Source organism: Amborella trichopoda, chromosome 12, assembly GCF_054954075.1.
Source record: "Amborella trichopoda isolate Santa Cruz 75 chromosome 12, AtrichopodaSantaCruz75HAP2 v2.0, whole genome shotgun sequence".
Lineage (NCBI taxonomy): Eukaryota > Viridiplantae > Streptophyta > Magnoliopsida > Amborellales > Amborellaceae > Amborella > Amborella trichopoda.
This window is the reverse complement of record NC_142347.1, coordinates 47,208,288-47,221,434: the sequence shown is the minus strand read 5'-3', so window position 1 is coordinate 47,221,434 and position 13,147 is coordinate 47,208,288. Positions and strand designations below refer to the sequence as shown.

Genomic DNA, 13,147 nt, shown 5'->3' with positions numbered 1-13,147 from the left:
TTTGTTGTTAAGTGTTTCTTTTGCCTTGCAAAAACCTTTGTGCAGCATGATTTCAATGCTTTTACTGCCTCATCCTCAACAGCCGTCATTGTATGAATTGAGTGGAGAGAAAGTGAGAGCGAGAATATCTACTCAATGAAAACTATAAGCAGTAAATGGAAGGGTTGGAACCACATTGAATATGCTTTTGCCTTTGTTTGAATTTGTGTAGCACATGTAGGAGAGAGAAAGAGAGAAAGGAGATTCAGCAATGAACAAATAGGGCATTTACAAATACATAAAACAGGTTTAGAGAAGAGTTGGGAATGATGGAAAATCGACTTTTATAGTTAAATTGGCTCAAAATTATAGACATTTTATGGAGAAATGGAGCAGAACTAGGGTTTTAGCCGACTTTTCATATGAACCCAAATCAACTCCAGAAAACTAGAAAGAGAGAGAGAGAGCAGCGTCTAGCAGTGAAATAAAATAGAGTGAAAGGGGAGAGAGAAATAGAAGGTTATTGTAGTTGGTTTGGTGGAACACAAAACCTCGTATATAAACCCTCTCCCGAAATTTTTCTTCACTTTCTTTGGACTTAATCTCTTTTTTGACCATGCAATAGTTATTTCTGATATGTATTCAAGTAGGTTTGATATTTGTAGAAGTATTTAATGTGAAAATTTATATGGATTAGTTATTGATTGCTTTGACATAATTTTTATTTTTTAGAATTTAAAAATTTCTAACATTTTAACTTATCTGATTTTTTTACTCCAATTTTTTGAGCCTAGTCCGATATGCTGGTGATATTTTTACATGAAGTATTTTTGCCGATCCGTATTTTTTATTCGATTTTTTCATTCGAATTTTTAAAATAAAAACGATTTTTTCTCGATTTTAAGGTAAGCCGATTTATTGAAAGTTCCCGACTTGCTAACTATGGTGGTAACAACTTGAGCCTGGTCGAGCCTGGGAAAAGATGGGACTAGCCCACAAGCTCATATGAACATATGAGCCCAATCTGGGCCGATCTGACTATCATGGATGTATGGAAGTGCTTGAATTTTATTTATTTTTCTACAAATCCAAATTACTTGAAATTTTAGGCGTGTAGTTTTCTCATCAAGGTGCACCTAATAAAAATGTAAAAAAATTTCTTTTGCAAAAAATAAAATTACCAAAATACACTCCGAAATATTTCGGGGGTATTTTGATCAATTTTTTTCATGTAAAATATTTTTTTGATATTTTTCCCCTATTTTTTATGAACACACGCCTAAAATTTCAAATGATTTGGATTTGCAGACAAAAAACTAAAATTCAAACACTATCTGACATCCATGATCGTCAGATCGGTCCAGATTCAATCTAGGACGTTGGGCTCATATGTTCATATGAGTTAGTGGGCAAGTCACATCTTTTCCCTATATATATATATATATATATATATTCTCAAAAATAAAGAATTTGATTTGTAATACATTTTTAAATATTCTTTACATTATGGTAAAGATTAAAAATTGTTTGGTCATTAATACTCACTATTATATTTTCCTATATTTTTCAAAAAATTTTAAAAGTAGCCCTAGGAAAATATAAAATAGGTTAAAATCTATTTTTTTCAGTAATTTTCAACTTCATTTGAATATGTTTTGTTTTAATCATTATTTATATGTTTTTTATATTTTAATAGATTTTTTTTTTGTATCTTTTTTAGTTTTTTCAACACTTTTTTGACCGCCCAAGACTTGCCTCGATTAGAGCAGTTGAATCGGTTGGTTTACCGGCTAGGCCGATTAAACTGCTTCCAGGCTCATGTCCGGTTAAACATTTCGGTTCGATTTTGTGAACACTGGCTCTGGCCCAACATCTTAAGTTCGATCTAGACTAGGGCAACGGGATCCTGGCCGATAGGGTTGGCAACTTGCCAGGCGTAAGCTAGCCAGACATGGCCCTAGGCCACTATAGTGCCTATAGGCTTGCTCAAGCCCTGGCCCTGGTCTTTAACAGGGTCAGGGGCCAGCCCTATCACAGTCCTGACCCAAGCCCAGCTTCACCTGGGGTTAGGCCATGGTGGCCTAGCCCTCCGGCCATAATTTATGGCCAAGGTTTTTCTGGGACGACTGGCCAGCCCATTGTCAGCTCTGGTACCTAGGTTCGGGTAGGGTTGGACTTAGTGGATTCCTTAAAATAAAAGGAAAGGGGAAATACTGGGATTGAGCCCATCCGCCCACAGCCGGCCCGCGGGTCTAGGTGCTGCGCCCAACCGTGAGGCCCTAGTTTTTCAAGGCAATCAAATTGGATTCAAGGTCATTTTGTCGCACATTTTGAATGCTCTCTTCGACAGCCATTGAATTATTCGAAGGACGGTGATGAGGTGACAAGGGACCCACCGCATCTTTCCTCATCGTCGTCCATCAATTAATTTCTACGGTGATAACACCTGTTATTTGTCAGTATTTTCTATACTTTCCTCTTTTGACAAAAGATGATACACGTCGAACTTTTTACACGTATTTCGTTGACAAATATATCTAAAAAATTTATCCATTTTTTCACCTACCCATAAGCAACGAATATTACGTCCCCAACGCCTCGATATTCTCCCTTTCTCTCTAAAAAAGTCCGGTCCTTTTGCTCATCAGTTCAGTACTTGAAAGAAGATAACGCTCCTTAAATACAGTGAAAATCTTGTATTTTTGAGCTGGTTTTGCCTTCAAAATTGGCTGGAACTGGGGTTTGTCACGCTGGTTTTCCAGGGAGAAACTGCAAAGGAAAGGTTTGGGCTTTTGATCCTGGGTTTTTCGCGCCCTAGTTTTGCGTAAATGGTTGGAATTAGGGCTAGCTGGGATCAAAATGGTATTTTTTTCTCATTTTCTGGAGTTGTATGAGAAATTCTTTTTTGGTCTTCGTTCATTGTTTGATTTGTTTATTGCTGCTATTTTTTAAACTTTTTCTTGAATATCTGTTCATTGATTCTTATCTATTGTTCTTCTTTCTGTGTTATGCTTATATACAACTCTTGATGGATCATATGGGTTCTTAATATGGGTAAATGCGCATCTTTTCTTCTTTTGAATGCTTCATTTGATCTTATATTGGGGACCATGAAAATCTCTTGATTATGATGTTTTCTGTTAGATTTAGGGTTTCATTTCAATGTTTCCTATTGATATAGCGCTGATTTACGGGGGAATTTTACTTGGGTTTCTTCTCTTATATGCAATGGATTTTGGTGCACAATGAACTAAGTTATTTTAAGTGATGATTCTGATATGTTTGGTTTTTTTTTTTAAGGTTGTATGCCATTTATTTATTGTGTATTGCATGATTATGGTGTTTCTGTTAGGGTTTCATTTCAATGTTTTTTATTGATATAGAGCTGATATATGGTGGAATTTTACTTGGGTTTCTTCTCAAATATGCAATGGATGGATTTTGGTGCACAGTGAACTAAGTTATTTTAAGCGATAATTCTGACATGTTTGGGGTTTTTTTTTAAGGTTGTATTCCATTTATTTGTTGTGTATGTTGTGTGATTATGTCGTTAGGAAGTTTATGGGGAGATATATGACTCTTTGCAAAAGTTTTGCCTTTTATTGATAGAATGCCTTGGTTAGGTACAGATAAAGGAGATGATTTTTCATATTGAAATTGCCTTTGAATACCATTGCAGTATTAGTATTGTGATTAGAAAACCAACCCAGGTACGCGGTTCCTTCATCTGATGCTAAAATTGGAAGTCATAAAGTCGTACACAAAAAAAGGGTTGGATGGGTTTACATATAAAATGTTTACCTTAGTAATAATATTTAATGGGTGAGGTTTGTATAAGGTGTCAACCTTAAAACAATCATGGTAAGGTGCATCTCAAAATCTCATTAAAAGATGTATTTTTGGTGCCAAACTCTTATCATGGCCTAAAGTCTATTTTTCACCACTATGATGAAATTGAAAGTTCCGAAAGTGGTGAAAATCTTGCAGATCTATGAGCACTCAGAAATCTTGAAAATGGACGGTCTAGATAATGTGTTATAAGATGGACTAATTTTAGGACTTGAAATTGATTTTTTCCTTCATATTCATATATATTGAGATCAAGATGATCAATTGGAGAATTTTCTAGTGATTAAACAACCTTTTTCAATGGGTTTTCGAGGTGCACCTTACTTCTACAGTATGAGGTTGACACCTTATATAAACTTTTTCCATATTTAATAGGTGTTCAGAATTTTGGTATTTAAGTGGAACTTTCACTGGTTTGAGAGGACATATTTATTCCATTCATTCAAATTTTCAAGAAAATGCAAAAAGTTATGTGTTCCTTCTTGTATTGGACAAAGTTTATTATTTCTTAGATTGTGTATATTTTGAGGATTGAATTTGTATCTTAGATTTTATATTTGATGACGAATACATGTTCTTTTTCTCAAAAAATTTTAGCAATTGCAAGCAATCGCTTTGAGATTGTGCTCTTCTCAATGAAAGAGAAGCAATTATTTTGTTTATTTAATGCGGTTTGGCATGAAGGGGTGTATATAACATGATCCTTGGATTATATTTGGGGTGTTTCCTTTTCATTCTGAAGTGCTTCTGATTTCATCTTGAATCTCCTTATTTGCAGGTTCATGAATTTATCTTGTGAATGCATTTACCTTGTTATGTTACGTAGATTGATGTAGGTGTAGTTATGCTTTCTTCAGTTTGGTTTACCCAACAAGTTTTTAACAAATTTTCTATTGAATTTTGTTCAAAACAAGAAACTGTTACCAAGTCTATAATTGAGCTTTGCATGGTAACCTCCAAATATAAAAAATAAAAATAAAAATAAAAAGCACTTTGCATGAGTGTTTGTAGCTTCTGCTTAGACACCTATAGACATATTCATCAGCAACTTGACAAGTTGCCATTATTTACTGTTGCTTATTCGAAATGATTCTTGTTGGCAGCTATGTTCCAGCATTGATGCCCTCTTCCATTTCTCTCCTATGAAAAACACAATTTAGAGATAAACCCTATGGCCTCTTCCTTGCATGAAGTGGCCCCTCACCCCAACTTCTCCCACATTTTATCAAACACCAATTGGGAAGAAGTGACCTGTCCCATCTGCCTTGATTTCCCTCACAATGGAGTACTCTTTCAATGCTCCTCCTACGAAAAGGGGTGCCGCCCCTTTGTTTGCGACACCAATTATACACACTCAAACTGTTTCAACCGATTCATGAATGCATACCAGGTATCCTCAAACCCCACTCAATCTGAAAACGTTAGTGGGACCCTCAACTTGATATCTCCAGGTTCTGAGGAACACCCAGTTTGCCCACTATGTAGAGGACAAGTTTCAGGTTGGGTTGTTATTGATTCAGCTCGGGCTGAGCTTAATGCTAGAAAAAGGCGTTGTGAAGAGGAGAAATGCTTGTTTCTTGGGAATTATACTGAACTTTCGGAGCATATGAAGCTTGAGCACCCTCATGCTCGACCATTAGAGATAGACCCTGCTCGCCGTCTCGATTGGGAAAATTTGCAACAAAGTTCAGAGATCATTGATGTATTGAACACCATACACTCAGAGGTTCCACATGGGGTGGTTCTCGGAGACTATGTTATCGAATATGCAAGTGTTGAGGCTGGTGATGATTATGATGATTATCATGGAGAAGAGGGGCATTGGTGGATATCTTGCATTTTTGACCCAATTTTGAATTTAAGGGCGACGAGAAATAGGAGGAGGGGGCGCAGGCATTCAGACCCTGGTGATGCTTCAAGTGTTGCAGGGGGTTCTAGTGACATTGGTGGGTATGGATTGGATGAAACAGATGATGAATACATGGCTTCTTTTAGTTCTAGGAGGTATAACAGTTCTCGAAGGTCAGTTGCCAGACTCCTTTTCCTTTGTTTCTTCTTCTTTTGTATTTTTTTGGAGCACAATTCTATATTATTGGGAAGTAAACTATGGTCTAGTAGACTGTGGAAACCATGGTCCATTGGATCATGAGTATTTGACGGCATGGGTGGCAATGGAGAAAGTGGAACCGACTGGAATTGTACAACCCCGTTAGTGGGTCCCACTTTCTCTCCATCACCACCATTATTTCACTTGAGAGTGATGATGGTTTTCTATACTATTCTGGAATATGGTATAATTTTTTATTTCTGTGTTAATTTCTTTGTTTCTTCTTCTTTTGTATCTTTTCGGTAGAACACAATTCTATATTATTGGGAAGGATACTATGGTCTAGTAGACTGTGGAAACCATGGTCCATTGGATCATGACTATTTGAAGGCATGGGCTGCAATGGAGAAAGTGGAACCAACTGGAATTGTACAACCCCATTAGTGGGTGCCACTTTCTCTCCATCAACACCATTATTTCACTTGACAATGATGATGGTTTTCTATGCTCCACTTGAATTTGGTATACTTTTTTATGTGAGTCACACCCCACGTTATGCCACTCGATGCTGGCAAGACAAGCTCTCCTTGCCAACTGTGCAAGCAAGCAATGAAGCTATAGCGAACCGAGCCTATACTATCAACATGCCGTCGAGAAATCCCTGGACTCGGGCAAATACCCTGAGTTTAGAAACCGTATGGACAAAGAATCGTACTAGTTGGCCCTTTCAATCTTCAACTGAAAAAGCTGTCATTTACGCCTTCGGAACGTCGATTTTAACATGTTTGCATTGGTTATACATCAGAATGTTTTGTTTTCCTTCCTTTTTTAAGGTGAATTTGAGAACCTTGTTTGGATGCTAAAAAGTGTAGACGCAAAGGCTTTTGAGATATTTCATGTTATTATAACCAGTGAAACATACCAAACCATTAGGAAGAGGCTTATAGTTTTTAACTTTTTGAGATCCAACTGCTTGATCACTCCATTGTATTTAAAGATTCGGCTCCCATTCTAACATATCTCCCACTGTTTTCTCCTTTGAACTCTCAGCTTTACGCTTTTGAAGCTTCTAATGCTTTGAGAAATCCATCCTGTCTCCCTCGTAGAGATCTTTACCTCTGACAACTCCTCCAGTGCAACCTCTCTTTGGATCACCATTTTTCTTCTATATCAGCTCTCTTAATTTCCTTATAACTTAAAAGTCAATCCAATGTATATTCTTCTGTCAGTAATATTTATTTCCTTTCTCCACTAGAATGTGGAAAATAAATGATAATTATAATGCTTTGATGGCAGAGACATCGTTACCGTATTTTATTTTTTCCTATTCTCTTCTTCTTTTCTCATGCTATCAAAGTCATTCCTCATTATATTCATACACTAGTTTTATTGGTGACTGCAGCTTATAGTTTGATTCACAAGGTACTTGAGCCAAAAAAATGTTTTAATTTCGAAGTCCCCCACCTTTTCCACCCAACAACCCCCCCCCCCCCCCGGGACCTCTCTCTCTCATATATATTTTGCACTCTCTCATATTTATTTATGCAAAATCTCAATTTTAGTGCATGCTGATTTTGCCTTGTTATCCAGCACTGGAAGGCGGCGTTCTCGCTTTTACGACCACTAGCATATCCCATGCATGTCATGTACAGGAGTTCTAAATGACGCATCACACTGGCGACATGATGGGTGCTGGAATTTGCATGCATATTGAGCTCATTTTAGTTTTGGATGGACTTATATTGAGGATGCACATTTGCTTCCATCGTAGGTAAACCATCCACTAGGAAACTTGTCTGTTTGTTTCTGATGATTCTACGTATATCTTTATTTCTTGGAAATGTAAATCCCCTCTTTCATTTTTTCCCTTGTCATTTCATTTACTCCTTTCATTTGATATGTGCTTTTTCTTCTTTGCTTGACTATAATTGTAATGGTTAATCTATTATTGCATTATTGCTATCAATATGTTCTTTGTATATATCTTCTTGGGTCATATACAAAGGAGACCACAACTATAATGTGGATATTCTTCAATAGTGAAATCTCTCTTGGTTATGAGCAGATTGGTGTTGTTTCTGCTTTAAGCTTTAACAGATTAACCAACCAGTTAAGTATTTTAAATTGTCATTATAAATTATGTATCTCTAGCATGCCCTAATAAGATGAGCCAATTCTGGTAGGGTATATAATACCATTTAAGGTTGTCAATAAAAAAATGATTTCTTTATTGGAAATGGCATAATTCTTATGCTTCCTAGACCTGTTTGGAAGGCTCCGCAGGGATAATTGGCTTTAGTTGACAATTGTTGATAAATGAAGTGGGGGTTCCCCCTTTCTGCAACTAGTCACATATAGTTTACATGTGGGTAGTGCCGTGTAGAAAATGTTTCTGATTCTTAAATTGGCGAGATTGTTTACCTTTCGTACGAAAAGGAACGGCATCGCCCTTAGCTGTTAGATGATATTTGGTAGTTGGGAAGGCAAGAACTCTTGTTTAAAGGATAATTTTCTCGATGATTGTTTATGAATGAGATGCGGTTTCTCTTTTTTACCACAATCGGTCACATGTTTTATACGTGGGTGTCGCTATAGAGAGTGGTTTTTATTTTTGAAATGGGGCAACTCTTTACATTTTGTGACAAAAGAATCACTCGTTAAAGTAAAATTTCTTCAATTGATACACTTTAGCCATCAATTTTATGTTTTACAGCTTCGGGTATTTGTGACCTTTGTCTCTTAAAGGCACTCATCTTCTGGAATACAATCCCCTGAAAATACTCCAAGAGAGCAAATAGACAGCGTACTCCTGTATCTTAAGATACTGAAAAAACATCCAATAAATTGAACAAAACTCAGTGATGAATGGACCATGACCATGGCACATTTTATATTTCTTAAGATACTGAAAAAACATCCAATAATTTGAACAAAACTCAGTGATGAATGGACCATGACCATGGCACATTTTATATTTTTTAAGATACTGAAAAAACATCCAATAAATTGAACGAAACTCAGTGATGAATGGACCATGACCATGGCACAATTGATATCGGCCTGGTTTTTATCTATAGATCTCTTTTGAACCTTCCCTAGGATTAATCAATGTTTAAGTACTCCAATCGAGATAGAACGACTTCGAGTTGGTTTTTACCTGACCCTTTGCCACGAGTTGTCAATGGCCTTTGAGAAAATGAAATCACAAAATGATGCAAGCAAATTCAGGTAGAGCAAATGGTCTTCATCTCTGGTTAGAGAGGAAAAATATATTTTTCAGAGCCAACACGTCTCAGCACTCTTGCTATTATCGCTTGCCCAATCCTCGAAAACATTTTCGGACTTCAATGTTGCATATTCTCAAATGATTTTCAAAGTAACTTCATAGAGGTTGTAAATATGTCCTCATTGAACAATATCAGGCATCATAGATGGAGTTTTGAAACTTAAACTTTGATAGTAGTTTAAAAAGAAACTTATCCAATGGAGTAGTTGCAGAGATCCATGTCCTGAGCAGGTAGAAATCTGGGATTTTCTTTTCAACGTGGATATGCAAATCATTTACTCTTTGCGGCTCATTTGAATCCTTGTGAGTTAATTTCCAGGATACTTTTCCATCCCCAATGATTTCCAACAATTGACCCCCAAATTGGGGTGAGTCCTTGTGAGTTAATTTCCAGGCATCCCCAATGATTTCCAGCAATTCAGCACCAAGTTGGGGTGACATCTTTCTATCATCCTCTTTTGTACCTCATTTTTTTTGTGAGAAAGATCTTAGATAGAAAATTTATTCTCTAAAAATGAGTATGTTTTAACCCTAGTCATTTCTCTCCTCCTAAGGATCATGCTTCTTTCCCCTGGGAAATCCTCTATTAAATCTCTCTTTGGACTTTTTAAGATTTTTTTTTTTCAAAATGGTCCCTGTAAACATGAACATGGAGGAAACCCTGAAGGTGTTTTCATTTTTTTTGGGTAATTCAGTGGAGATGACGAATCCCTACCCCTTTTTTTTTTTTCTTTAAATCGTTAACAGTTTTTTAATGCTATGGGTAAGAATAGAAGACTAGACCTTGGCTAAGACACAAATGGTACTATCTCCACAACCCCAACCCCATTCTCAAAAGTGGTAAGTTAATGGAGATTTGATCCCCTACCTTTTGTTGAGAATGGAGTCCGAGACCTCACCATGAGGATATTTGAGCATAAAAACCACCTCTTCTAGTGAAATTTTTGAGGGGCACTTTAATTTAATTGTTTAGAGCTTTACACTTATATAAACTTTTTCCAAAAATATAAAATTGAATACCCTTTTTTAGGAAAATAATAAAGGTGAAAATCAACATTCACGAAAAAAGATAAACAAAAATGGTCGTTTTTAATGGATACATAGCATGCATAAGATGGTTTTTCCATCATGAGATCTGGTCATAGTTTAAATAAATAGAACAGTACTTAAAAAGCAAAATACCATAAAGTCAATAACAATGTGTGTGATGATGATGTTTTTTAATTAAAAGATCTCCTTTTAAACAGTGTGAGAAAACTGAATGTTCTATATTATTTCTATTTATTTTCCCACTTTTCTTTTTATTAAATCCATTTTTGGTTCTTGGGAGGTAATACACGAATTTTTGTGTTTTTATAGCCGTTACCGTTATAATCGTTCTATTATACTCGTTTTTGGACCCGTGTTATTGTAGTACTCTGCAGAGGCTACAACACTATGAAACTTATCTTTCTTACAAGGAGGTCACAATGTCAATAACTAATAGATGTCAAATTGGATGGCTTGGGCTGTATCACAAAGTTTGATAATTTTTTTTTAACTTTGAAACTAGTCAACATCACACTCACAACCACCCAATTGAAATCTAGCAGACAAAAGTGATCATAACCTACTTATATTAAAAATAAATTTTCTATATATATACTTTCTTTGTTCAAATATGAGAAATTTATCAAAACACAACTAAAATACAAACTATTTAATGGTTCACATATTTATCAAAAGCCATCTATAATGTCAACTATTCTAACTCATTGTGAGTCCCTTGACAAGCTTTTTGAAATTAACTCAAATAAATGAGTGAAATGTTTCTCTTGGGGACGTTTTTGATAAATTTTCTTTCAAATGTTTGTAGAGATGATGGGCAGAATCCAAAATTCAAGTCATTATCATATTTACTTCTCTTCTAAATAAGTATGATATGAGTCTCTTTTCCATTTTTACAAGGAAAAAATTTACATATGGTTTGAAGAAAGGTGCACCTCAAAAATTTACCCAAAAAAAAAAGGTGTACCTCAAAAATCCCTTTGAAGAGATAATTGACATTGAACAACCCTCCAATTGATCTTCTCAACCTCGAGATGTGTTGATACGAGGGAAACAAATAATTTCAAGTCTTAAGACACTACATCTCGTAACAAATTATCTGGACTGTCTATTTTCAAGATTTTCAAATGTTTATAGATTTACTTGATTTATACCATTTTTAAAATTTTAAATTTTAAAACTAAGGATAAAAATAAATTTTCAAGCCATCATAAGATTTTTGACACCAGAAGGGCACCTAATACAAATCTCCCCTGATTGTTGCCTATGTACATGAAAATCACAAGCGTCAAATATAAAATTCAATAATTAGGGTAGGTCATTTTTTACAGATAATCTGAATAAAATTTTCTCAACTTAGAGAATGGTACATCCAACTTCACATGTGATAGCTAAAAGACAGTACAATTGAACAAAATTTTACACTTGCTCAACTCTCGATAAACAGTGGGTTCTAAATATATTTTTTTTGTACATCCACAGTTTGGGTAAGAATCATTTATTGATTCAATAAGGGATTCTATTACAACTACCCGTTACAAAAATAAACAGATTACAATCAAATAATTTGGGAATCCTTTTTTATTGAAAGTAAACAATATTATTATGTGCTTTCCTTTTTATAGAATGATAAAATATGTTATTTTTTGTATATAACTTTTGTCTACATTCATAGTTGGGGTAAAAATCCTTGATTGATTCAATTAATAATTTTATTTATAACTCTCCTTTACTAAAATAGATAGATTACAGTCAAATAATTTTAGAATCTTTTTGTATTGAAAGTAAACAATCTTATTGTGTACTTTCTTTTTTATAAAATGATCAAATACATTATTTCTTAAAAGTATAGTATACGGGCACTTTTGTCCAATATTCATAGTCCATAAATTCAGTTAAGTAATAATTCCATTTGAAAAAGTTAGAGGCTTTGTGGGATTGTATATTAGAAGACCATCTATTTTTGGTACAAGTACTTCAAATTCACGTTTAACTATTGAATGTGAAGTCTGATACATGGAAATGCATCATAACATTTGCTAAATTTTATTTTGGATTTTGTGTCTAAATAATAACACATCTTCAACCATTTGATTTAAAATCTAACGGTTAAATATAAATTTCCTGCTATAAAAAGTGGGATTCAATTATTATCTTCTGGACAAACATAAATGATGGATATTGGGTCTAAGTACCCAATATATATATGCACCAAATATGTAAATAATTTCCCTTTTATAAATCAAAGGGAAAATACAGTGGGATCTCAATTTCTTAACAAACTCAAGATACAAATCTCATTAAAAAAAATCCAATTATGGCATCAGAAAAATACAGTTCCGGGTCGTTTATTTCGAATTTTCTCCAATCCGTCAAATTGACACAAATTTTTAAGGTTCATTTTTTACACTCAGAGAAAAAATTATTTTTACAGACCATATTCTCACATCGAAACTGGATTTTCTGGTGAGCTTTAGAGTACAAGTGGGTTAGGGATGGGTCGACCCCAACCTGGACCGACCTAATTAGGTCTAACTTGGATCCAAAACCGATCGAGTCCCAGGTCGATCTATGTCATTTGGAACTGGTTTTGGACCTTTGGGGTCAGGGGTCAAGAAATAAAAATAAAAGATTAATTATTTTATATATAAAATATATAGTAAATAATATTTAAGGGGTGCAGTTTCTATAAGATTGCAACCTTAAACAATCTAATTACGGCACACCTTCAAATTTTGTCGTAACATATAATTTTGGTGTAAAACATTATTAGGATTGTCTAAAAATCTATTTCCATATCTAATTATAAAATTTTAAACTCCAAAAATAGTTAAAATCAAGTAGATCTATAAAAATAAGAAAATCTTGGAAATGGACGGTCTAGATAATGTGTTGCAAGATGCACTATATTTAGGACTCAAAATCTTTTTTATATATAT

General features: G+C 34.8%; 1 protein-coding gene across 2 annotated transcripts; it reads left to right on the top strand.

Annotated features, from left to right (window-relative positions):
* Positions 1–2,495: 2,495 nt before the first annotated feature.
* Positions 2,496–7,854, top strand: LOC18425501 (E3 ubiquitin-protein ligase, putative (DUF1644)). 2 transcript variants are annotated; one of them, XM_088852961.1, is made up of 3 exons: positions 2,496–2,761; positions 4,932–5,850; positions 7,466–7,854. In XM_088852961.1, the coding sequence occupies exons 2-3, from the start codon at positions 5,000–5,002 to the stop codon at positions 7,500–7,502; spliced, it is 888 nt and encodes a 295-aa protein (XP_088709087.1). In that variant the 5' UTR covers positions 2,496–2,761; positions 4,932–4,999; the 3' UTR covers positions 7,503–7,854. The 2 variants fall into 2 exon arrangements, with proteins under 2 accessions (XP_088709087.1, XP_088709086.1); XM_088852960.1 differs by having other exon boundaries at positions 2,528–2,841.
* Positions 7,855–13,147: the final 5,293 nt, after the last annotated feature.

Bases quoted from the DNA above. Each gene is read 5' to 3' on its own strand.
- LOC18425501 (XM_088852961.1), top strand. From the start codon at position 5,000: ATGGCCTCTTCCTTGCATGAAGTGGCCCCTCACCCCAACTTCTCCCAC. The intron at 5,851-7,465 runs GTCAGTTGCCAG...CTTGTTATCCAG, and splicing joins AGGTATAACAGTTCTCGAAG to CACTGGAAGGCGGCGTTCTC.